The 26,786-nt window shown below is 47.4% G+C and overlaps 1 protein-coding gene across 3 annotated transcripts in view; it reads right to left on the minus strand.

The window, feature by feature from the left end:
• Positions 1–26,786, minus strand: part of PDE4B (phosphodiesterase 4B) — a 174,225-nt gene that overhangs the window by 78,960 nt on the left and 68,479 nt on the right. The window contains exon 1 of one of the 3 annotated variants that reach the window (XM_030278533.4): positions 5,949–6,829. The exons of the other annotated variants lie outside the window; for them this stretch is intronic. Within the exon in view, the coding sequence (XP_030134393.1) occupies positions 5,949–5,995 (47 nt within the window). The 5' untranslated portion in view covers positions 5,996–6,829. Of the gene's footprint in view, positions 1–5,948; positions 6,830–26,786 lie in introns of those variants that run through there. 3 annotated transcript variants of the gene reach the window in all.

The raw sequence follows: 26,786 nt of genomic DNA on the forward strand, positions 1-26,786 counted from the left end.
TCAGCAGCCTCCAGCTCAGGTTTATTTTGTTTTCCCTGTGTGAAGGTTCCATTTCCCACTTGCCAGGAGATCCCAGGGTATCCAGGAGAAGCCTTTTGGGGGTTGAATTCCCCATAGCACTACAGAGAGCGAAGATAATTTGATTTATCCCTACACGATTTTCCCCTTCCCAGCCACGTTTTCCTCACTAATTCCCATTTTCCAACATTTCCCAGCCCCGTGGGGGCGGAGGAGATGCTGTCCTGAGCTCAGGAAGGTTGGATGAGCCGGGACAATCCCTGAAAAGCCACAGGATCGGTGGGATGAGGGCTCCCGGCAGGGATCCATCAGCTCCGTGTCACCGCCTGCATCCCGCGGAGCTCCTCTGCACCATTCCCACATGGAGACAATTAACACGTTTTTCCCAGGCTCTTCCTTCCAACAAAAAGCTAAAAAAAGCCAAACTGCTCTGAAAGGCTCGCAGGCATTTTCTGCCCTAGAATTTAGAGTTACATAAAAAAAAAAAAAAATTATAAATAAGAGTTTACATTAAAAGAACAACAAAAGCACTCAAATAATCGTAGCTGGTGAGAAGCAGACCCTATAAAATGATGAGTAGACCCTATAAAATTATTATCAAACCCCTTTTTAAGCCAAGCAATAATTTTGCCTGTTCGAAATTTGCTTTTTTTTTCCCCCCCGGAAAAAAAAAAAAAAAAGCAAACTGCAGCATTTTAGGAGCAGTGTTAGCACTTTATCGCATCCCTAATTGGCTTGTTGTTAATTGTGGCGGGCGAGGCGGTTCCCGGGGTGCCGGGAGGGATTTTGGGAGCGGAGCCAGGCAGGGTTGGGATGTGAGATGCTCCATTGACGTCAATGGGAGCGCTCAAAGCGGCCCCGCACGGCTGAACCCGGCAAGGAAAGGCTGAAAAACTCCAGCAGCAGCGCAGCCAGGGGGGTTTATCTCTCCCAACCTTTTGCTGGTTTGTTCGCCTTCCTTCACACCCTTCATCGAGTTTTTCAATCGATCAGGAGATTAAAATAAGCAGTGAGGGTCAGCCCCAGCTCCTGGGATGAGAGGGTTTTCCAGGCTCCTTCCAGCCCACACCAGGCTGGGCTTCTGTGCCAAAGGGAACCAGGACAAGGCAAATGCTGTGAAGGACACTTTGTGTGCTTCCAAAGGGGATGGAAAGGCTCTTTGTGCTGGAGTTCACGTGGCTTAGGGAATGATTTTCCAGCCCTCATTAAAAAAAACAACATTTTGTAGTGCATGGAATGAAGGTGTTCTGTGATACAAGCTGGGTCACTTCCAGCTCTGTGATTGCAGGATTCTATTATTCCATCATTCCATGAGTCTATGATTCTATCATTCCATCATTCCATGAGTCTATGATTCTATCATTCCATCATTCCATGAGTCTATGATTCTATTATTCCATCATTCCATGAGTCTATGATTCTATCATTCCATCATTCCATGAGTCTATGATTCTATCATTCCATCATTCCATGAGTCTATGATTCCATCATTCCACCATTCCATGAGTCTATGATTCTATCATTCCATCATTCCATAATTCCATGAGTCTATGATTCTATTATTCCATCAGTCCATGAGTCTATGACTATCATTCCATGAGTATGATTCTATCATTCCATCATTCCATAATTCCATGATTCTATCATTCCATCATTCCATGAGTCTATGATTTCATCATTCCATAATTCCACCATTCTAAACTCTTTAGAATCTTTCTTTCTGCAGTAGCTGCCCTCAGCACGAGCAGCAAAGATTTCCCTGTCCAGTCCCAGAGCTCAATCCCTCTGCCAGAGCCTGGAATTCCCAGGGCAGTGGGAACAGCAGAGGGATGATGATGATGATGATGATGGTGGTGATGATGATGGTGATGAGTTTGGGATTGCAGTTTGGAGGGAAAGGTTTTTAATCACCCCTGGGCTCCTTTGAGAAGCCCTGAGGAGGCTCCTGTGGAGGTCAGGACAGGGAAAAGCACCAGAAAATCCTTTGTTTAGCTCCTAGGATGAAGCTTGGGCTGAGCTTTGGGCCTGGGAGCAGACCCTTCTTAAATTGCTTTTCTTTCTGCTGGGAAGAAGGAAAGAAACCCCTTTTCCAAGTGCCTGAGATTGCCTCATCTGCCCGGGAATAGGAGCTAAAAGAAATCCATATCCCAGTTATCAGCCCCTGGAGAAGGGGGTTAGGAAAGAAATCCTGATCAGGCTGTCAGAACAGGAATCTCATTCCTAATCTTACTAAGATGTGAGAGTGGGAAAAAGTCCCAGAACTTCTTAGCAATGCTGAGAGCTGAGTTTGCATTCACAGGATCCTGGAATGGCTCAGCCTGGAAAAGGCCTCAGGGATCATCTCATCCCACCCCTGCCCTGGCAGGGACACCTCCCACTGTCCCAGGAGCTCCAAGCCCTGTCCAGCCTGGTCTTGGGCACTGCCAGGGATCCAGGGGCAGCCTCAGCTGCTCTGGGAATTCCATCCCAGGGAACAATTCCCAATTCCCAATCTCCCACCCATCCCTGCCCTCTGGCAGTGAAGCCATTCCCTGTGTCCTGTCCCTCCATCCTTGTCCCCAGTCCCTCTCCAGGCCCTGCCAGGGGCTCTGAGCTCTCCCTGGATCCTTCTCCTCTCCAGGGGAGCCCCCCCAGCTCTCCCAGCCTGGCTCCAGAGGGGCTCCAGCCCTGCAGCAGCTCTGGGGTTCCTCTGGAGTTGTTCCAGCAGCTCCAGTTCCTCCTGGAGTCACACCAACCCAGGGAAGCCATCCTGGGGCTCCCAGCTCCTGCCTGGCTGTCACCTCTGCCAAGGAATGCTCCTGGAGGAGCAGCTCCTCCATCCTGAGGGGTCTCTGCAGCCAGGGGGACAAGGCAAGGAGCAGGAGGAGCAGGAGGAGCAGCAGGAGAAGCAGCTCTGGGTGTGTGACAGGCAGAGATGTCCCTGAACTCGGCTGAAATTCTCCCATCCCAGTGAAGTTACCCAGATCCTTTCCCTGGAAGTGAAGATAATGAAGGGAAAGATGGAAATGTAAATACGTCAGGAGCAGCCTCTTAACTTTTATCTTCTGCCTTTCAAAAGCAGCAGGAAAACACAGCCAGGAAGGACTTGAAAAGACCCAGCCCCAGGAGAAGGGAAAGGTCACTAAATACCAAACCCTGGCTCCAGCAGAAGCCCTCCACATCCAGCTCCCAAATGCTGCCAATTAAATCCCATCCCTCAGCCCTGCCAGGCAGGAATTGTCTCTGCTGCAGGCACAGCCAGCTCCCTGTGCTCCCTCCAGGCACTTGGGAGATCAGCAGAAATATTTGGCCTCTCCTTTTCTAAATTGTGCCCACAGATTTCAGAGTTCTGTCTCTCAAATCTACCTGCTGCATATAAATCATCGCCTTGCTGGAAATCCTGATGATTTATGGGAGGATGAGGAACCAAAATGGTTTGAGATCCAGCTGAAATCCATGGAAATAAGGTGACTGGAAGGTTTAACCCACAGATCTGGAGAGTGTTAATTCCCAGAGCAAACCTGGAGTATTTGGAAAGTCAGTATAGAAATCAGAGTGAAATTTGTCCACAAAGTGAGGGGGGATTGGGCTCTCCCAGGGAACGGCGACAGGAAACAGGAGACAGCTTCAAGTTGTCCCAGAGAAGGTTTAGATTGGATATTTGGGAAAATTTCTTCCTTTCCTGGCACATCTCCCAGGGCAGGGGTGGAGTCCCCACCCCTGGAGGGGTTTAAAAGGATGTGGCACTTGGGGACATGAGTGGCCTTGGCAGTGCTGGGGGACTTGGTGGTCTCAGGGGGCCTCTCCAAGCTCAGTAACTCCAGGATTATGCAGTTATTCCATGATTACCACGTTATGGAGCCAAGGTCAGGGTGACTCCTGGTCCCTTTTACCACTGTGCTGATAAATCTGTTTGCATTCCAACACAAAGATACTCCTGCCACTCCAGCTGCCAGCTGGGAGCTGTGCAGTGCCTCTCCAAGCTCCCTGAGCTGTCAGAAATCCTGGGATCTGTCCCACACTTCACCTATTCCTGAGCTGTCAGAAATCCTGGGATTCCAAAGGTCACCCATGGAATCATGGAGAGCTTTGGAGACTGAAAATTCATCAAATCCCACCCCTGCCATGGGCAGGACTCCTTCCCCTAGGCCAGGGGGAAGATCCACTACAAGATTTCCTTTTGTGTGATGGGAAAGAAGAGGGAGAAGCTCCAAAGAAGCCCAAAACATTTATTCCAGAGGAAAGGAACCCCTGAAGACATTTCAGCCAGGAATTAATGTCTGAACAGACACCAGGAGCTTACACAGGTCTGGTTTAACAAGGCCCAGCCAGCACAGGGTGGAGAACTGGCTTTGTTTTCACCTGGGCACAAGCAAAGTGAATTTTCTTGGGATAACTTTATCCCTTCTTTCATAAATCCACAGCCTGCCAAGGCTCTCTTGGAGCTGAAATTTCCCTGCCTGATCCCATGGCTCTGATCTGTCCCTGTCCCACCCCTGGGAATCTCCCCTGCTCAGGGTTTGTTTCAGTTCCCAGAGCTAAAATGATTTTTGTTCTCCTGCGGCCACAGAAATGGGCATCTCCTTTCTCCAAGTGATTTTTTTCATCACTTCCTGGCCTCTTTGGGCATTGATTTTGTCCATAATTAATGCACAAGGTCTCTCCCCTTCCCTTCATTTGTAAATCTGGCAAATCAATTAGCACCTCCCATCCAATATTTGGGCTCTTCCTCAGGAGGAACTTTCCAAACCAAAGCAACAACTGCCCCTGCTAAAGCTCAAGGGGAAACCATGGGAAAAATTCCATGATAGGTTGGGCTAGTTTGGGTGTTAGGAAGGAATTCCTCCCTGTGAAGCCCTGGAAGGGATTTCCCAGAGCAGCTGGGGCTGCCCCTGGATCCCTGGAAGTGTCCAAGGCCAGCTTGGAGCAGCCTGGGATGGTGGAAGGTGTCCCTGGATGGAATGAGATGATCTCCAACCCAACCCATTCCAGGATTCCATAATTTTAATACAGGCCCTGCATTTTTCCTCTTCTCCAAGCATTCCCCTTCCCGTTCTCCTATGCCTGGAACTGCACACGAGAGGAGCAGGACGTGCTCTGGAGAACCCAATCCCTCCCCAGCATCATTCCAAGGCTCAGAGCCTTGGATATTTATATATATATTTATATTTTATTTATATATTTATATATCAGAGGATATTTTTATTCCTATCCACAAATATTGACCTGTAGGTTGATCCCAGACCCACGGCTAAACGATTAAAAACCAAAATGAGATTACAGAGAAGAAATGCTGTGTAAAACCAGAATATTTGTGTGTAGGTGAGATCACAGAATGCAGGATTTGAAGAGGCAGAATATAAAATTATCTCTAGATTCCCACAGATTATCCCCACTGGAAGACCACATGGCTCACACCAGCCAAAGCCCTGAACTCCACCAGTGGATCTTTACCTAGAACTCGAGGTTTTGGTGCCATCTCCCAGCCCCATGCTGGGAAAAGCCTCTGGAATTCCCTGAGCTCCCCCTGTGCCCCCGGGCTGGCCGGAGCAGCAGCTGCTCCCTCTGCCCATGAAAATGCACCAGGGAGAAGGAGCTGAGGTGGCACCATGGAATGGAACCCCCCAGCCAAGGATGTTTTAGGGACTCATTAATTTTTAAAGGAAAATGGAGGTTCATAAACACCTGAGAAGGAAAATAAATCAGGACAACGGGAAAATTTCCATCCCTTCCCCACCCAGTTCCCGCTCGGAGGCGTCGCGAGGGTGCCTAAAATCAAACTCTGAGCAGGGAAGATCAGAGAGGGAAATACTCAGCAAAGCCACAGCTCCAGGAGCTCCCTTGTCCATGTTCCCATCCAGCAGCTGCTTCTCAGCCTGGAACAATCCTGATTTCCAAGTTTTGTGCCCACCAGAAGTGCTGTGATCCGGACAAACCCATGGCATACTCACCAAATCCACGAATGGCGGCGATTGGGTAAAATATTAATATTTAACATCTTCCCAGCTGATCCTTCTCCTCTATCATCCGAAAAGAGTCAGGACATGTCCTGCTAATTCCAACTTAGGTCCCTCTGGAGCTGCCTCAGTGGCACGGAGATGCTTCCAGGAGTTTTTATTCTTTGGGATTACATGGCAACTCCCCTTGCAGGTGGATGCCACTTTCCAGAGGAATGCAAATGCCTTGGCAAGCAAAAAGTGGGGGTGCCTGTGGAACAGCCTCTATGGACTCCCAAATTTCTTCATTTCTAGCAGGAGAAAGAAAAAATAAATCTATTTCTGGCACCTCTCCCTTGACTGCAGCTTCCTTCTCTCATTTGTAAAATCCCTTCCAACGATCCTGAGACGGAGCGGGGTGAAAAAACCTTTCCCAAGCTGCAGCAACATCCCCTTTTTGTCGTTCCTCCTTTCCAGGTCACATCCCTCCTTCCTCCGGAGCCGAGGCAAAGTTTTGTGCCGCTGCAGCAGCCGCGCTGGCGGAGCATCCACAGGGATGCGATCCCCGCAGCGGGGACGGGATCAGGGGAAAAGGCCCCGGCAGAAGGGCAGGAGCGCTGCCAGAGCTCCCAGCGAGAGGAAAGGGGAGTGCTCGGCGCTGCTGTCACCCCCCTGTCCCCGCTGTCACCCGGGCGCGGGGCTGGCCCCGTCCGTCCCCATCCAGGTGCGGCTCCTGCGGGAAATTCCCGGTGTTGGGATCGCACAGCCGCAGCCCGACCGAGCTGCGCGCCGCTCTCTCCGCAGAAAATGGAATTTTACAAGATTTCCAAGATCTAAATCCCGCCGCTCCACATCAAACCCGACGCGGCTCCCCCGGTGCAGAGAGACGTCAGGGGGTGGGTGGGAGATGGAGCAGCATCCTGCCGGGAGCGGCTCCCAAATTCCGGCGGGGACAAAGGCAGGGCTGGGAGAGGCCGGGATGGGGGATGGGGGATGGATGGATGGAAAACCGCTGGATGGGGAATGCCGGCAGCGCTCTGCCCCACCCGCACCCCGCGGGGTGACAAAGGGGACGCGGTGTCGCCTCCTCCCCGCGGCACGGAGCGAGTCCGGCGGCAGCGGGCGCGCACAGCACCGGAACGGTTCCCTTTGTTTGTCTGTCTGTCTGTCTGTCTGTCTGTCTGTCTGTCTGTTTGTCTGTCTGTTTGTCTGTTTATCTGTCTGTCTGTTTGTTTATTTATTTGTTTATTTGTTTCCCCCCAGACGTTTCACCTTGACAACCAAAAGAAGGGATTTGCTCCATCACCTGGAATCGAAGGTGTCGGAAAAATAGGTTGATAAAGGGCATTTGTATGGCTGATGCATTTGATAAATGGGGTTTTAGAGTGATGGATAAATGGGATTTCTATAGGTGATGGATAGATTTCACCAGTGGTCAGTGATCCATAACATTCCCTGCCCCAGGAGGGCACAGAGCAGGGGTCACCCCGCGGATCTCAGGGATCCACAGCCCAAACTCCCCTCCCTGCAGTTAACTCCGAGCTGGAAAGGCACAACGAGGAGCTGTTCCAGCAATTAAGATGCCAAATCCAATCTAAAAATCCAGGGAAGAGGGAGAGTGGCAGTGTCATTCCGTCCCCACTCAGACTCCCCAGCTGCTCTGACACATTCAAAGCTCAGGAAAAGCTTTTCCAGGCTGGAAAAAACTGTGTGGTCCTCTCTTCTGACTGGGAGATGAGACATAAATCCTTATTTTTATTCTATTGACGTTGTGGATAAAGAGATACAAAACTTTTATAAAATTAGGGACAAATTAAAGGTATAAGGGAAAGATCAGGATGGAGCATGGATGATCAATATTCCGAAAGTTTGCACCTTTCCTTGGCTTTGCCCCATCTCCACTCTGGCTTGGCAGGAGCCAGTTTTACTCTCAGGGGTGAAGAATCCTGTGCAGACCATGGAATTCTGCCTCTTATCCATGGAAAAGGTGCCCAACATCCATGGATGGGGGTAAATACACAGATACACACACAGGACCAAATCAGGGAATCATGGAATTGTTTTGGGATGGAAGGGACCTTAAATCCATGGAATCATGGAATGGTTTGGGATGGAAGTGAATTTAATCCATGGAATTATGGAATGGTTTGGGATGGAAGTGAATTTAATCAATGGAATCATGGAATGGTTTGGGATGGAAGTGAATTTAATCCATGGAATCATGGAATGGTTTGGGAGGGAAGGGACCTTAAATCCCACCCCATTCCATGGCAGGGACACCTCCCACCGACCCAGGCTGCTCCAGCCCCAGTGTCCAGCCTGGCCTTGGGCACTGCCAGGGATCCAGGGACAGCCACAGCTGCTCTGGGAATTCCATCCCAGCCTTTTTCCACCCTCCCAGCCAGGAATTCCTGCCCAATCTCCCATTTAATTCCATTTTCTGGCAGTGGGAAGCCATTCCCTGTGTCCTATCCCTCCACCTCCCATGCTGGAAACCCCCACCCTGTGGAATGAACATCTCCACATTCTCCTCGTTGTTCCTGGGGAAAAGGCCCAAATGAATTCTCTGCTAATTCTGGAGCAGCCACTTCCATGAGCTGTTGGTTTTTCTGACCCCACCACGCTGAGTTTGTGCCTTTTCCCTCCCCATTCCCGTTTTTCAGGCATCTCCCTCACAATCCTCCTTTCCCAGCATCCAGCATCCCAAATTTGATGTGGGGACTTGCAGGGAGCGTGGCAGTAATCACAGGGTGCTGGGTGGGAAGGACAAGAATCATTCCCTGGGATTTTCCTCCTGGAGTTTCTTAGACAGTTCAGTAATTATCCCGAGTGAAAACCCAGGAATTGCAGGATCAACAGGACAGAAATGAATAAAATCCCAGTGCTGGGATCAGAACCCACCGAGTCTCCCTCCCTCCCACTCCCAAATCCCCAAATTGTTCATTTGGATCTCCAGATTCCATGTATTTATTAATTAGCCTTTGCAAGCCGTGCTAACGAGGAGCCTCCTCCCACCGGGCCATCCTGGCAGCCCCAACACGGATGCTCCTCCAGGGAAACTTCAAACATTTCCTGAAAAATCGCACAGAAACAGGAAAAGCAGCCCAGAATGGGCTTTTTCCTACAGCTTTGAGCAAAGTTACATAAGGCAGCCCCTGCTCTCCTGCTGCCTTGAAACTCTCCAGGCCCCCAGTGCTCGGGCACCTTCATCCCCCCAGCCAGCAGCAGGGATATTTTGGGAATTTTGAGACAAACCAGAAGCACAGAACACAAAAATAAGTTTATTCCGTGCTCTGTCTTCTCAGATGAAAGACCTACACTGATGTAACATTGAGGTTTTCACCCCAGGTAATGCGGTTTCACCCCAGATAAAGAAATCCTAAATATGTTTTCAGGGATATTTTTCTTCCCCCTCATTGCTAATTATGGAATAATCAGGATAACACACAACCACCCCAGCTGATCACCAAAAACCACCCCAAAAGGAGCTTCCCCCACGCTGCTCCTGGCATTTCATTGTCTTTTTTTTTCCTGAAATTCCTGGGGTTTCTGCCATTTCTGGGTTTGGGAAGGCTGCGACTGCTGGGGCTCCTCAGCAGCTTTTCATTCATCCCTCCCTGCTGGCCACGCTGATTGAGGATGATGAAATCCTGATCTGCAATTCTAATTCCCTTCTTTTTCCTCAACAGGCTGCCCAAGAGCTCCAGGAATATTATTTTACCAACCCTCACAACAAACACCATTCTCCATGAAGTCCTGAACAATACACTGATTTCAGATCCCGGAACACAGACACACTCACAATATTTAGCTCACAAACCCGAATTTTCAGATGAGCTATTTTTTTTCCTGACATTTGGGAATTCTATCCAGCGAATAATGAGCTGTACCAACCTGCAGGAATTCAGTGTGCCAGGTGCTGCATCCTTAAATCCTGAAATCCTGGAATGGTTTGGGTGGGAAGGGAACTGAAAGCCCATCCAGGGACACCTCCCACTGTCCCAGGTGCTCCCAGCCCTGTCCAGCCTGGCCTTGGGCACTGCCAGGGACCCAGGGACAGCCACAGCTGCTCTGGGAATTCCATCCCAGCCCCTGCCCACCCTCCCAGCCAGGAATTCCTTCCCAATATTCCACCTAAATTTACCTTATTCCAGCTCACAGCCATTCCCTGTGTCCTGTCCCTCCATCCTTGTCCCCAGCCCCTCTCCAGGCCCTGCCAGGGGCTCTGAGCTCTCCCTGGATCCTTCTCCTCTCCAGGGGAGCCCCCCCAGCTCTCCCAGCCTGGTTCCTCTCATCTTCCAGAGCTCTGGATAAAATCCCTTAGGAGACAGCACAAGCACTTGACATTTTCCAAAAATGGGATCCCTAAAAGTCATTTTCCAGCAGGAATTTGCAATTTCTGGATCGCTGCTCTGAACCCACCCCGACCTGTGCTCCCCAAATCCAACCCCAAAGTGCCCCCAGGAGCTTTCAGCTTCCCCAGGCAGACCCCTCACCTCCATCCTTCTCAGCAGCACGTCCCTTCCCAGCTTCCCAGAAACAAAATCCCATTTTCCGGCGGGTAACGCTCTATCCCAGGAATCCAGCGGGGAAGGGAAGAGTTCCCAAGCAAACCCTCAACCCAGAGGGGCCAAACTGGGAGCCAGAGCCCCAGACTGGGGTGGGGGAGCAGGACAGAGTCAGGAAAAGCTGGAGCAGGAGCAGAGGGGAGGAAAACACAGGAAAAAAGGAAGGAAAAGAAGGAAAATCATCTCATCCCTGCGAAGTTCCTGAAGAGTTTCCAACCAAATGACTCAACAGCGGCAGCTGCTCCGTGCAGAGGGGTCTGGGGCTCGCTGAGCTGGCAATTAATGAATGTTTGGATCTATTTTCCATCAACACCAGCTCTGCTGACACCCTTCCAGCACACACTGGTGGAGCACGGAGAGCCCCGGGGCTGGGAATGAGCACTCCCAGCAGATTCCCAGGTTCCCATCTGGATTAAATCCTGACCTCCCGTTTTATTGCTCCTTCAGGGAGTGGAATTTTATGTTCCACTTTGGCTCCTTCCAGCCTCTGGAGGTTCCACAGTTTGAGGAGAAGCTGCTGCAGGGATGTGAGCTCCCAGCAGGGAAGTGATTCCAGGAGCAGAAACCACCACAAACTTTGGGGCTCAGATGAAGTTTCCTTGGTGCTCCACACCTCTGGGATGCAGATATTCCTCAGGCAGGGAAGGAGCAGTGCTGGCTGCTCCCTGGATGGAATGAAGTGAAACAACAGGGGAAAAGTGCTGGAATTCATGGAATCACAGAGCTTGGAAAAGCTCTTCAAGGCTATTGAGTCCCAGCTCTGCCCAAGCCCTGCCTTGTCCCCAGCTCAGAGTGCTGAGTGTCACCTCCAGGAATTGCCTGGACACCTCTGGGATGGGAACTCCAGCCCTTTCCATGGAAAAATTCCTGCTGATGACCAACCAGGCCGTTCTCTCTCCTCCTGTCCCTGTTCCTGGGAGCAGATCCCAAACCTGGCAGGAGCTGTGCAAAGCCAGAAGGGCCCTGAGCCTCCTTTGCTCCAGCTGCAAATTCCCTGTGGATCAGAACCCCTGTGGGCACACTGATGGTCCAGGATGAGCCATCTCTCCTATCCAGCGTCCTGAGGCTTCCCAAGCTCTCCAAGCTCTGGCTGCAGGTCCTTCTCCACCAGGGAACCCCTCTGGAAAGTCAAAGGAATGCCCAGTGCTGGAATTCTGTTCCCTTTTCCAGGCCAGGAGTGAAGCTGAGCCCCTGGAGGCTCCTGGAGGAGTAAGAAACCCCCACGTGGTTTCATCCAAAGCTGCACTTGGATCCAGACCCTGACACAAAGATCTGCATCTCCAGGAGCAGGATGGGGGTGGGAAGGCCCTGAGCATCCCCAAACCTTCCTGGTTTCCCTGCACCTCCTCCTCTGCGCTGATTTATCCGGGAATAAAATCACTGCCTCTGGAATAGGTCATAATATTATGACTTCTAACCCCCACAGATTTTTGTTTTCCCTGTCTCCAAGCCCTGAAGCTGCAGCTCTCCAGAGCTTTCCCATCTCCTGGAGAGAAGCAGGGCTGGAATTTTTACACATTTTGTGTTAAAACAAGCAGCTGACAATTTGGGAGCGCCACTTAAGGAGCGATTTCCTGCCAGGAGCCAGGGAAAGCAGCACTTCCCTCGGATTGCTCCTTTCTCCTCTCCCCTAATGCTCATTCCCATCATCCCTCAAGTTCCTTGGAGCAAAAATCCATCGGCATGGAAATATTTTACAACGTTCCCCAGATTTTGTGGCAGGGAGGAAGCCTCAGGGAAGTTTAATCCCGTTTTCCACAGGTTTCCTCACTGAAAGCTCCACACCCACCATGGCCATGCTGAATTCCCAGGTGAATCCCAGGAGGAGATCCCAGATCTTTGCAGATGGCCACCAGCAGCTCCTGCTGTCCCCTCTGTCCCATCTCCTGCTGTCCCACCCAAAGGAAAGCCGGGAACACGAGGAGCCTTGGTCAGGAAGGGACAGGACAGAGCCAAGAAACATTGGGATTGGAAAGCCAAGGAAATTTGAGATAGGAAAGCCAAGGAACGTTGGGATTGGAAACCCAAGGAATCTTGGGATTGGAAAGCCAAGGAACGTTGGGATTGGAAAGCCAAGGAAATTTGGGATTGGAAAGCCAAGGAAATTTGGTATTGGAAAGCCAAGGAAATTTGGGATTGGAAAGCCAAGGAACCTTGGGATTGGAAAGCCAAGGAACATTGGGATTGGAGAACCAAGGAACGTTGGGATTGGAAAGCCAAGGAAATTTGGGATTGGAAAACCAAGGAACGTTTGGATTGGAGAACCAAGGAATGTTGAGATTGGAGAACCAAGGAATCTTGGGATTGGAAAGCCGAGGAACGTTGGGATTGGAAAGCCAAGGAATGTTGGGATTGGAAAGCCAAGGAACCTTGGGATTGGAAAGCCAAGGAATGCTGAGATTGGAAAGCCAAGGAACCTTGGGATTGGAGAACCAAGGAATGTTGGGATTGGAAAGCCAAAGAATGTTGGGATTGGAAAGCCAAGGAAATTTGGGATTGGAAAGCCAAGGAAATTTGGGATTGGAAAACCAAGGAAACTTGGGATTGGAAACCATGGAACCTTGGGATTGGAAAGCCAAGGAAATTTGGGATTGGAGAACCAAGGACCTTGGGATTGGAAAGCCAAGGAATGTTGGGATTGGAAACTATGGAACCTTGGGATTGGAAAGCCAAGGAACGTTTGGATTGGAAAGCCAAGGAAATTTGGGATTGGAAAGCCAAGGACCCTTGGGATTGGAAAGCCAAGGAAATTTGGGATTGGAAAGCCAAGCAACGTTGGGATGGGAAAGCCAAGGAAATTTGGGATTGGAAAACCATGGAACCTTGGGATTGGAAAGCCAAGGAAATTTGGGATTGGAAAGCCAAAGCACCTTGGGATGGGAAAGCCAAGGAACGTTGGGATTGGAAAGCCAAGGAACGTTGGGATTGGAAAGCCAAGGAAATTTGGGATTGGAAAGCCAAGGAACCTTGGGATTGGAAAGCCAAGGAACCTTGGGATTGGAAAGCCAAGGAAATTTGGGATTGGAAAGCCAAGGAAATTTGGGATTGGAAAGCCAAGGAAATTTGGGATTGGAAAGCCAAGGAAATTTGGGATTGGAAAGCCATGGAACATTGGGATTGGAAAGCCAAGGAATGTTGACATTGGAAAGCCAAGGAATGTTGGGATTGGAAAGCCAAGGAAATTTGGGATTGGAAAGCCAAGGAATGTTGGGATTGGAGAACCAAGGAACGTTGGGATTGGAAATCCAAGGAACGTTGGGATTGGAAAGCCAAGGAACGTTGGGATTGGAAAACCAAGGAACGTTGGGATCGGAGAACCAAGGAAATTTGGGATTGGAAACCATGGAACCTTGGGATGGGAAAGCCAAGGAAATTTGGGATTGGAAAGCCAAGGAACGTTGGGATTGGAGAACCAAGGAACATTGGGATTGGAAAGCCAAGGACCTTGGGATTGGAAAGCCAAGGAAATTTGGGACTGGAAAGCCAAGGAAATTTGGGATTGGAAAGCCAAGGAACATTGGGGTTGGCAAGCCAAGGAAATTTGGGATTGGAAAGCCAAGGAACGTTGGGATTGGAGAACCAAGGAACTTTGGGATTGGAAAACCAAAGAACCTTGGGATTGGAAAGCCAAGGAAATTTGGGATTGGAAAGCCAAGAAATGTTGGGATTGGAAAGCCAAGGAACGTTGGGATTCAGCTTCCCAGATCTCTGGATGCTGAGGCTGGACGAGGCTGGAGCCACCTGGGCTGGTGGAGGATGTCCCTGCCCATGGAATGCCCACTGAGGTCCCTCCCAGCCCAAAGCTGGTCACAATTCTGGGATCATTCCCTGACCCACTGGAGCTCCCCTGTCAATCACAAACCAACTCCTCCTGACAGTGGGATCATTTATTTATCTGGGGAATTCTGGGAGGAATTTGAGATGGGATTTTTGAGTTTGTTTTTGATTTTTTTTTTGTTTTTTCATTTAACCTTTTGATTTTTTAAAATGTTATTTTATATAGGTAGGAAGGGTGAGTTTGGTTTAGAATGTTTTTAGGCTTTAAGTGATAAGATTTTTTAAAGGAATTATTGACTAATAAAATACTGTTAATAAGGATATTTATATTTTTACTTAGTTTTTAAATATTTTGTTTTATGGACTTAGATGTAAGGTTTTTTAGTTAATTATGGTATGATATATAAACTTACAGTACTGAATTTTAATTTTTTGTTATTTTTATAACTATTTTTTTGGTATTTTAAACTTTAAATTTTTTTATTTAGTTCAATGTGTTTTGTTTTAAATTATAAATTTAGATTTTTCTTTTTGTTTAACTTCCATTTGCAGTTTTTCCTAAAGCTTCAGATTAAATCTTGTTTTTAATTTTAAGCTTTGGTTTACAGGCTTAAAGCTTTGAGAGTATTTTGCATTTTGGATTACTACAGACAGCAGTTATTTTTCCATGGAAAACAACTCCCATTCCAACCCCCAGCAGCACATTAATATTCCTTTTACCCTGCACTCAGCCAAGGCAGGAGATTTTGGCACATTTTGGAAACTGTGAACATTCACAACAGCACCAATTTTTAAATCATTTGGGAAGAGTGGAAGTGCCAGAACATTTCCCAGGGTTAACTGCAGACAGTTAAGCTGAGCTTTGTTTTGCAGAGCCTGGTAGGGAAAAACAGAGCCATGGGGAATAAAAGTGGATATTCCTGCAAATTCCACCTGCTGCACCTGTTCTCCAAGGAGGCTCAACAAGAACCTTCAAAAATACAAAATATTGGCTTTGGGGAGTGCCTTTGGTGGGAAGTGCTGCTCCCAGAGCAGTGTTCAGGGAGGTTCAGGGCCTTGCAGGGATTTCATCCCAATTCCCAGAACATTCCACATCACACATCCACACACGGTGAATGTCTGAATTTAACTGGAATGGAATGCAATGGATTAACTGTAATATTTAACTGTAATTATTGTAAATCCTCATCACCTACATTCCCAACCCTCTAACATCCTTATCTCAGAACAGGGAGAAGAGAGGCTCTTCCCAAATTTTCCCAAAAAACCCCTCCACTGACACAAAAATGTTTGGACTCTGGACTCTTTCCAAGCTGTTTGACCATTCCTTTGACTTTCAGACCGTTTTTATTGCTCCCATTTCCCTAATTTTCAGGGGAACGGGGAAGGAATTGGGAAGCCTCTGCCCTTGGCACTGCTCTGCCCTTTCCCACATCACACCTGCAACACATAAAAACAACTATTCCCAAATTATTCCCAAAATCCTGGAATGGTTTGGGTTGGGAGGGATCTGCAAGATGAACCCATTCAAATTCCAGCCCTGGCTGCTCCAAGCCCTGCCCAGGACAATAGAGAAACCTGCACTGCCCTTTCCAACGAGCAATTTGTTTGTCTTGTGACCAATGAGTGAAGTGTAAACTTGTGAGTTTTGTAAGAATGTACAAAAAGCGTGCATGCTAGAGTAAAATCAGTTTGAAGCCTTCTAAAAATTGAGTGTATTTGTATTGTCTCCCTCTCAGCTGGGACAGGAGGTGATGGTGTTCCCTGGCTGTTCTGCCCCTCTGCCCCTGCCTGTCAGAACTCCAAATGTCCCTCAGACATTTTTGGAGGTTCCAGGCCCAGCTCAGAAGCATTTGAGACCCTGGCAGGCAGCTGGAAACAGCTGTGATTTTGGGTTTGAGCCATGGAACGATTTACCAACCTTGCAGGAAGAACAAGAAGTCACAAAAGTTTAGATATTATAGTAGAAGTAGTCACAAAGTAGAGGGAAGAATTTTTGAGTGCTGTACAGGGGGGTTTTGGTTTTGTACATGGGGGTCAGAGGGTTTAAGATGGAGGGATTTGGGCCTGCCCTGTCCTCCCTCTTTCTCCTTCCTTCCCTCCATGTTCTTGGTGATGTTGGCACTCACAGATTGGTTTAGAGTAGAAAAGCACCAATTAATATAGGTAATAGGCACTGGGGAAAAACCATAAACGTTTAACACATAATGTACCATATAAAAGACAGCAGCAGCCCTGGGCATGGGGAGAGGAGGAGGAGAAGGAGAAGGAGAAGGAGAAGGAGAAGGAGAAGGAGAAGGAGAAGGAGAAGGAGAAGGAGAAGGAGAAGGAGAAGGAGAAGGAGAAGGAGAAGGAGAAGGAGAAGGAGAAGGAGAAGGAGAAGGAGAAGGAGAAGGAGAAGGAGAAGGAGAAGGAGAAGGAGAAGGAGAAGGAGAAGGAGAAGGAGAGACTTTTCCAGCACACAGAGCCACCCCTGAGCTGGGGCTGAGCTCTGTCCCTGCCCTCCCTGGGAATGATGCTGGCATGTCCTGCAGGACCCCTGAGCGCTGAGCGAGGAGCGTTTGTTCCCTTGGAAACAAAACCTTCCAACCTGCAGCGTGCACCATCCTCGGGAAAACAAAACTCTGTAATTAAACCCAAGGCCTGGCTATTTTTAGCCCCCGAGATGTGAAATTCCAACTGTTTTAGTTGGAATAGAACCCAAGGAAAACACGCTTATCTCGATTATTGGAGGAGGAAATCTTTGTATCCACCCAAACAATAAACCCACGGAATTGTGCAGAGGAAAAGAACTGCTTGGCCTTTGAAAATCAAAATAATTTGGAATATTTGGATTCTGGGATGCTCTGAGCCAGGGTTGAAAGATAAACTTGAGGTGACAAACCTGAGAGAATCAAAGAAAACCTGCAGGTGAAAAATCAGGAGGAAAAATGGATTAATTCCCTGGAGGTTGGACTTGATCCTGCAGCTCTTTTCCAGCCCTCATGATTCTGGGATAACGGAATTAGATCAAGGAATTGGAGAGTTTAATTGAAAATATATTGGCCAATCCTTTGTGCTGATGACACCTTGGTGGCTTTCCTGGAGAAAACCTCTGCAGCATTGCAATTAAAGAGATGCCAAAGGAATTCTATTTAAAAATCACCTAAAAAGATAAATTTGGAAGAATGTACACTGAAATTGAAAAGAAATCACTCTGAAATTTAAAAGAATTCACTCTGAATATTAAAAGAATTCACCCTGAAATTTAAAAGAAATCACTCTGAAATTTAAAATAAATCACTCTGAATTTTAAAAGAAATCACTCTGAATTTTAAAATAATTCACCCTGAAGTTTAAAAGAATTAACTCTGAAATTCTACTGTGAGATTGCTGTTTTCTCCAAAGAAGAAATATCAAAAGTAATGGAATTATTTCTTCTCTAAATCCGTAATTTTGAGTCATTCTCCAGCTCCACTGTTGGGTCTGATCCTTGGATACTTTCCTAAATTCCAGGGTATTTTTGCTGTGCACTGAGTAGATCATCAAACATTAATAAAACATTAAAAACAAATTTATCAAATTAAAAACTAGATGAAAAACAAGAGTTACAAAATCGTAACTCTGTGTTCCACACAGCAAAAAAGAACCCGGGAGTGAAATTCTTCCACAGCCCCCAAGTTTGATTTGTTCTCTGGAGATTCTTCCCTTGGATTTGGATGGATTTTCCTTTTCCTTGTATAAATGTTTGGAAATGAGGAAGATTTATCCTCTGCCTGTCACGTTTTTGGATTAAACATTTCATTTTAGGGGGTTTATTTTCCACCATAAATAGAGGAATTTGCAATCAAAGGAAGCATTCTGACATTTTGAGTTGGAGCAGCTGAGGTGAAGCACAGGACAGGGAATTTTCATCTTTTATGGATAAAGATTATTATGCTTGATGTTAAAAACGAGCTTAAATTTCTTGTTAAACAGAATTTTAATCTCTTCATCACCAAAGAAGTGCCCTGGGAACCATCCCAGCTCCTGAGAGGAATCAAACCTGGAATGACCATTTGAAGATACAAAACTCTACTGAAATTCTATTTTTTTTTTGGTGAAGGATGAGGTGCTGAGCTGCTGGAATGTCAGGAATTCAATGATCCCTGCATGTCCTTCAACTCAGGATTCCACCATTTCATGATTCTCGCACACATTCCACAAAAAAATCCAAATTTTTCCAACAACTCCCCCAAAATATCCAATGGGAAGCTCTGAAACCTCAAAGGCTTTGCCACTCCAAGGAGCAATTCCAGGGGGGAGCAGCCTCAGCTGCAAAAGTATTCCTGAATTTAGGAGAACAAACACTTGGCTTGAGCCTGTTTTTTTTTCCCCAAGTTTTCCACATGAGGAGCTCACCTAGAAAACCCCAATACTGGTGTTTTTAGACATGAAAACTGGGAAAAACCCAGCTTTTAGGCCAAGGAATGGTTTTTTGGGGGTGGATTTAGAGAGCAACTGGAAACTGTTTGGTCTGGAAATGGGATCAAATAATTAAAATAAGAATCAAATTAGTCAGAATCAGATTCCAATTAATGAAATCAGATCCCAATTAATGAAATCAGAAGGAAACAAATGGGATGGGATCCCTCCCCAAGGAAAGAGACACCTCTGGATTAATGAGCTGCTAATTGGACACGACAGGAATTCCACCCAGGGGGCTTCCAGTGGCCTAGGAGGCTGAGGGGGGTAATTAATTAATTAACCTCCTGCAGCCCCTCCCTGCCATTGCAGCTGCCATTAATAATTCAGTTTGTTGGACAAATCTACCTTGAGATGGATTTTAGTCCCAATTTTCATGAGGAATTTTGTGGGAAAAAACTGAAAAGGGGAATTTGTTGTGTTTTCAGTTGGTTTGCTCCCATTTTTAACTCTGAGGGAAGCTAATTAATCTAATTACCTTTGACTCCAATTAAATCCTGTTGGAATATCATGGAATGGGTTGGTTTGGAAGGACCCTGAAGTTCCATTCCCACAAGGGTGTTCCAGCCTGGCCCTGGGCACTGCAGGGATCCAGGGGCAGCCACAGCTGCTCTGGGAATTCCATCCCAAAATCCCATTTAACCCCTCAGGTTAAAGCCCATCCCTGGAAATCTGCCTCAGGAAGGCTGAAAATCGGGGATTGATCCATCAGGAATGGTTGGAGATGTGGCCAAAGGCAACTGCTGGGATTTTAAGGAAAATTCCTGTTTTCCTAAAAAAATAATCCCACAGAATGGGATCCATGTCAGCACTGGAACACTGGTTAATAAATTCCACTTTTCCAGATTTAATTCCAAATTCCCCACCCACATCCATGAAATCCAGCTCTTCCTGCATCCTTTAAAGGCCTGGCTTTGCTAATTACCCTGGCAGCTCGTTAGGGAGTTAATTAGGAATTTCACCCAGCTAAACGCTGTAATTTACAATTACAATGTCCATAACATCCATCCATAACACGCTGTTCTTAGTACATAAAATGTGCCATGAATATTCAAAATATTCCTGGGAGCAGCTCCTAAAACGGACGGAATTCCAGGAAACTCCATCCCAAGGACTGATCTGGATCCACCTGCAGCTCCCCTTTCCCAGGAATGTGGTTCACCTGCCTCAGGTTCTGTTTCTGCATCCATCCAAAACCTCTGGATGTAATTCCCACCCCAATTCCATGAGATCCACGAATTTGGCTTCTCCAGCCTGGCAGAAGGCTCCAGAATCCCATGGAATCTGTCCATTCCCAAAGTTTGGGATGATTTGCTGCACTTTGAGCAGGAATTTTCAGTTAAATCTAAATAAAATCTTCAGGCAAACTCAAGAATAAACTGTAACGCCTTCTGCTTTTTGTTGGTGACAATTTCATGGCTTTAAATGAATATTTTATATTAATTTAATTATTCCACATCATGAAATTCCAGGTAAAATGATGGCAAGCACACACAAGGAAAGCATCTAAACAACTTCCAAAACCCAAACCCTGCTGTTTCATCACAAAGTTATTTTCCAAAGGAATTTAGAACCAAATAATTTGATACGAACTGGGAAGTGGGAGGTAAAACCAGGATTAAACAACACTTCCATACTTTTAATAAATTTTGTATTTTATAGGAAAGCACAAATATTCACTTCCAAACCCAACATCTAAAATGAATTTAGAGCCTTTTCCAGAGGCAAATCCCATCCCAAAATCCACATACATCCTGATCCCCTGCCTGGTCACTCAGGTAACAGCACAAAACCAAAATTCCTCATTATTTTTTGGGATTCCAGGTGGATTTGCTCCCGGTTCCACAGGAACCTGCTGCATTTGGGAGGCACCAGCTCCGTGTGGGAGGCAGCAAATGGAATTGTGTTGTCAAACAGAACAGAAAAGAATGAAAATAACACAAGGATTAAGTGCAGGAACTTTTTTTTCCCAAGAGGGGATCAGTTCCCAGAGGAATAAAGGTCTCTTGGATGACAACTTTAATTTGGGAAGATCCTTGAAGCTTTTTCCCAGGATTGGGGTGATTTCCAGGCTGGCTGTTGGGATGGGTTATTGGTGACTTTGGGGTCCCCATCCCTGGCAGCAAACCCTGGAAAGGGTTTGGAGCAGCCTGGGATAGTGGAAGGTGGGGCAGGGGTGGAATGGGATGGGATTAAATCCCCTTTCAATCCAAACCATTCTGGAATTTTGTGTGGAGACTCGATGGTCTTGGAGGGCTTTTCCAGCCTCAGTGATCCTGGGATTCTGGAATTCACAGACAGAAAGAATCCCAAAATTTTCCAAATATTCCTTCTAAACTAACACAAAAATAACCCCTCAACTTCCAGGGAAGCAGCAGCTGGGACAGCTGGAGATTAAAGGGTTTGCTTGGAATTTAAAATATAAAATTCCAGATGGGTTTCCTGCAGCACAGGGCTGGAATTCCAGCTGGCTGACCCCATGGAATGATGGGGAAGCAAGGCAGAGGTTTGCTGTACACCTTGCAGGGATATTGAATCATTTCTTTCCCATAAAAGATGAAAGAGTTTCAGCTGGAGATTAAAGACATCACCAAAGGCCTCGATAATAATAAAAAAAGAGTTTCTTTTCCACCTGACATCTCTGATCCCGGAATTCTGCTGAGCCTGATAAGGGACACATTCCCCTTTCCAAGGGAAAATGGGTTATTCCTCTGGATATTGCAATGTTCACCTCAGAGTGCTCAGAACAAACAGGAAAGGTTTGACTTTATAAAAATGGGATTTGCTGGGGCTGTGGTGACAAAGCCACTTCTGCTGTCCCTGATTTGATTCAGAAAACACCAAAATGAGACTGGGAACACAGAGAGAGCCCTGGAATGGCAACTCAGCTCCAAACCTCGACTGGTTCCTGTGGTTCCACAGATCCTGAGGGAAGAGCAGGTGGAAAAGAGCCCCCTCCACCAGGAGCAATGGTCCCATGGGCACTGCTCCAGGAATTCCAGATTTATGGAGCTTCCAGGGCCTGAAGGGGCTCCAGGAGAGCTGGAGAGGGACTGGGGAAAAGGCAGGGAGGGACAGGACACAGGGAATGGCTTCACTGCCAGAGGGCAGGGATGGATGGGACATTGGGAATTGGGAATTGTTCCCTGGGATGGAATTCCCAGAGCAGCTGGGGCTGTCCCTGGATCCCTGCAGTGCCCAAGGCCAGGCTGGAGCCACCAGGTCTATGGAAGGTGTCCCTGCCCATGGATGGGGTGAGCTTTAAGGTCCTTCCCAATCCAAACCATTCCAGGATGGAAAAATCTCCAACTGCACCAAACGCCAGAGGGGAGTCTGAGATAAAACATCCCAAGCCACCAAGAATTACACAAAAATTGGAAACATTGGGCAGAAAACTCTGCCTAAATTAGGGATAAATGGATGGTTGTGAACAGGCTCCTTCCCAACCAGCTCCTGCTTCCACAGGCAACCTCGTGATCAAAGCAGGAATTCTCAGCTGGAGATTTCCCAGTGCTCCTCCCGTTTTTTGGGGCAGAGGTTGAGCTTTTCCCAGTGCTCCTCTCCTTTCTGGGGCAGAGGCTGAGCTCTCACTGCCCCTGGAAACCAACTCATGCCTGTGGGTTCAGCATCAAGGAGCAGCAGGAACATCCCAAACTCCCTTCCCTGACCTCAGAGCCCAAACCCACCTCACAGCCCGGCACAGGAAATCCTTTGTGCCCTCCCCACAATCCATTAGTTTGTGTTTTTCCAGGAAAAACACACAACAGGGGAATGTTTGACTCGTTAGGATTTTCCCTGGCCTCTCCACCACCCCAAACTGAATTTCCCTGCAGATCTCCGGGACAAACTCTGCTCCCAGCCACACGTCAGCACCTGCCAAGTCTGGACTAAACCAGGAATTTGGGAAGCAAATCCCAGTTCTGGTGGCAGGTTTGAGCTTTGAATACCTGCCTTGTCATCCCCCCAGCCCTGCTGACATCCCAGCCTGCTCCATCTCCTGCTGCTCCACATTTTCTGCAGCCCACACACCCGTGCATCCTCCAGCTCTTGCTTTTCCTCAGCTTTTCCTGGATCCTCTCACTTCCCCCTTCCTCTTGCTCCAGCAGATCTGCTATGTAGTAATTCCCATTTTCCCCTCATTTCCAAAATTAAACACGGAGTTTTCCCAGCTTTAAGGCTGGATGGGGCTTGGAGCAGTCTGGGATAGTGGGAAGGTGTCACTGCCCATGGGATCATCCTCAAGGTCCTTCCCAACCCACAACATTCCAGGGTTCTGTAATTCCAGCCAGGGATTAACTCCATAAATCCAAGTACAAATAGAAGCAATTTCAATCCAAATTACAAAAACCAGACATTCCTGATGCCACTAAAAAAAGGGGGGAAAATATCCCGGAATGAAAAAAAATATATTAAAAAAAATCTTTGTTTTGCCTCCACAGCCTGATTGTTTCCTGCTGAAAAGGAGGAGTTTGCACATTCCTGTTTCTGGAATTCCCAAATCCCCAGCAAGGTCTCACCCTCAATTTGCATGGAAAAAAGCTTAAAAAGAGTAGAATATAATTATATCTAGTCTGAAAAAGCAGCTATTGTTTCATAGCTGCCAAAACAATCCCATTCCTTTTTAAATCCATTTTTCCTGCCTTAATGGACTTGTTTTCCTTCAGTCTGACAAGTTTTGCCTTCAATTAGCAAGAATTTTAATTGATGGAATGTTTAATGTGGTATTGAGGTACTTATTTATACCACACTAAATATTTATCAGCTCTCATGCTGATGAAGGGAACCAGAGCAGGAAGACAGAGCACAGAAAGCAAAAGTTGTGGGGATAAAGCAGGAAAAATATTGGATTTGTTGGGAATAACGGAGATCTAACGTAAGGAATGATGCAGAGCAGGATCTGGAAGTGAGGTCAGCTCTGAACCTTCAAAGTGAAAAAGGGAATTATGAAAAACTCCCTGGAGTCTGGTACAGAAAAACGGTCAGAAAGCCAAAAAAGCAAAAATCAGCTTTTAAGAGTATTTAGCTAGAAACAGAAAAAATCCATTCCATGGCAGGGGTGGGGCTGGATGGGCTTTAAGGTCCCTTCCACCCAAATCATTCCATGGTTCCTTGATTCCACAATTCCATGTGGGAAGGGGCCTTCCAGCCCATCCCATTCCAAACCCAGACTCCTCCATGGGGGTTTGGATGTTCCAGGGGTTTTCCTCTGGGCCATTTATTCCACCAGATTCCCAAACCCATTTCAAGGCTCCTGTCCCAAACCATCCAGGGAAAAGCTTGGAATGATTTCCAGGCTGGCAGTTAGGATGGGTTCTTTGGGAATTTGGGGATTTTTCAACCAAAGAGGTTGTGGACTCCCCTGGATTGAGCAGGAATTTTCAGTCAAAGCTAAATAAAATCTTCAGTCAAACTCAAGAATAAACTGTAACCTCTTGTACATTTTGGAAGTGTCCCAGGCCAGTGGAAGGTGTCCAGGGAGGAACAAAAGGGGCTTGAAGGTCCCTCCTGCCCAAACCAGTCTGGGATTCTGGAATCTGAGGTTTGAGCATCCAAACCACCCCTGAAACAACGAAGGATCCGTTCTCCCATCATTTCTCTGGAGGGATTTCTGAAGTGCCCAAAGCATCCCCAGCAACTGCGGCCTGGGAGGGTTTCAGATGAGGAATAAAGGTTTTGAAATCAGAAGAATTCAAGCCCAACTTCAGCTCCTCCTGGACCAACTCCAACCTGAGGAACTCCTTGTGGCACCCAGAGCTGTCCCAGGCTGGTGATTCCTTTACCATGCCATTAAAATCCTAGAAAACACTAAAATCCTACCAAAAAACTCCCTAAATTCCAGAAGGAAAAGGTAAATTTTTGACCTGTTTTTCATGGACAATTAATGATGTGGCTCAGCTACTTTTCAATGGGAAAAATGCTGTGCAAATGATGCAAATCCTGTATTTTTTTTAGGCAAATGCTATTCCAGACTTTTCCTTGCCAAATAAGAATAATATTAAAACAGAGTCTTGATTACACCAAGAATTTTAATTAAAACAACACAATTATTTTCAACTGGACCAGAAACTTGTTTAAGGGAAAGCCATAAGAATTCTTTTCTTAAGGAATAAAAAGCTTGAAATGTCCGTGTTTCCATGGAGACAACCTCTATCCTTTCATGCTTCCCAATCTATCCTGGGCAATCAATACTTTATGGTAATTGTTTCCATGGAAATTGCAACCAGAATAATCCTCTTTTTCCATAGAAAAGCAACAAGAAAACAACCTGGGGAAGGCAGAGTGGGTCTGCAGCAGTGAAGCACAATGAGCTCCGAGGTCTTGAGGAGAAGAATTCAAAATTTGGGTTTGATTAACCCAGTTCAGTAGTTTTTGGGGAGTTTCATAGGGAATGTGAGGATGAGGATGGCAAGATGGGTTTGTCCAGCTTCCAAGTTCAGAGGAACCACTCCAGGGTGGAGAGGGACAGGAACGAGACGGTGCCAGAACAGAACATCAGGGACAAAGGAATGTCACAACCAGGAAATCATGGAATGTGCTGAGCTGGAAGGAGCCACAGGGATCACTGCTCCAGCTCCTGGTCCTGCACAGACACCCCAACAATCCCATCCTGTGCCTGTTTTCCAAATGCTCCCAAAGCTCTGGCAGCCTTGGGATGTGAGCATTCCCTGGGGATCTGCTCAGTGCTCCTCCAGCCCCTTTTCCCAACATCCCACCTGAGCTGTGCCTGGCCCAGGAAATTCCCTGGATGCTGTCCCTGCTCAGGGAGAGGAAAGGTTGGCACCTGGCCCTCCATTCCTCCTCCAGCACCCAGAGCTGGGGAAAGCAGGGCTGGGTCCCAGCCTGGAGCTGCATCCAACTGCTCATCCCCAGGATGTGCAGGGATCGGGATATCTCCCACGGAGCACCACAGGGAACAGCCCCCAGCCCATTAGCTCAGTCATTAACTTTCAGAAATGATAATTAAAGGCTCATTAGCGTTCAACTAAAATCGTAAAATCAAACTAGAATGTAAAGTTCAACCTTCACGTGAAATTCCAACCCCAGTCGATTGTGGAAAAATTCCAACACAACATGAAAAGTTTAAATTCATGCCAAGAGAAGTCCCCACCAAAGCTTTTCCACACTTTGGGAAAAGGTAATTCCAGGTAAAACAAATACCATCAAAATTAGCAATCAACAGCTGGATCAAAAGATAATTACATGGAATACTTCAGGAAAATCCTGCATAAGGAGTGTTTGAGCAGGTTCAGATGGTTTTCCATGAGAAGCAGGAGAGGAGCAGGATGGGAATTCATTTTGTTGATGATGGATTTGATTAGAGGAGATTAAAAAGCATTCCAAGAGTGCTGATCCCATGGCAATCCCCTGCCAGGAAAAGGCAGCAGCTCAGGAACTCCAGGATCCATCCCCAGCTGTTGTGAACACTCACATTTGTTTTCCAGGTAAAAAATCCAGAAAAAAAATGGAATGTGACACTCCCTGCTTCAGCTGTGCAGCATGGAATCTGGGAATGGTTGGGTTGGACCTTAAATCCCACCCCATTCATGGCAGGGCACCTCCACTGTCCCAGGCTGCTCCAGCCCCAGTGTCCAGCCTGGCCTTGGGCACTGCCAGGGATCCAGGGGCAGCCCCAGCTGCTCTGGGAATTCTATTCCATAGCCTGTCCACCCTCTGAGCCAGGAAGTGCTTCCCAAAATCCCCTCCCATTTGGCACTGGGAAGCCATTCCCCTTGTCCTGTCGTTCCTTGTCCCTCTCCAGCTCTCCTGGAGCCCCTTCAGGCCCTGCCAGGGGCTCTGAGCTCTGCCTGGATCCTTCTCCTCTCCAGCCCGGAGGTTCCATCCCTGTGGAATCTCTGGTGACAGAGATAGTGACAGCAGCTCTCAGCATCATCCCCATTCCCTCAGAACCACCAGCAGTGACAATTCCCAGCCTGGCTCTCTCTGGTGGGATCCCATTGGAACAGATCCAACCCTACACCTGGGTGCCCTTCCAGCTGTCAGAGGAACCCCCACAGGGCTCCAGCTGCTCTGCCTTCTCCACGGATGGCTGAAACCACCAACTAAT

Source organism: Taeniopygia guttata, chromosome 8 (genome assembly GCF_048771995.1).
Source record: "Taeniopygia guttata chromosome 8, bTaeGut7.mat, whole genome shotgun sequence".
NCBI classification, from domain to species: Eukaryota; Metazoa; Chordata; class Aves; order Passeriformes; family Estrildidae; genus Taeniopygia; species Taeniopygia guttata.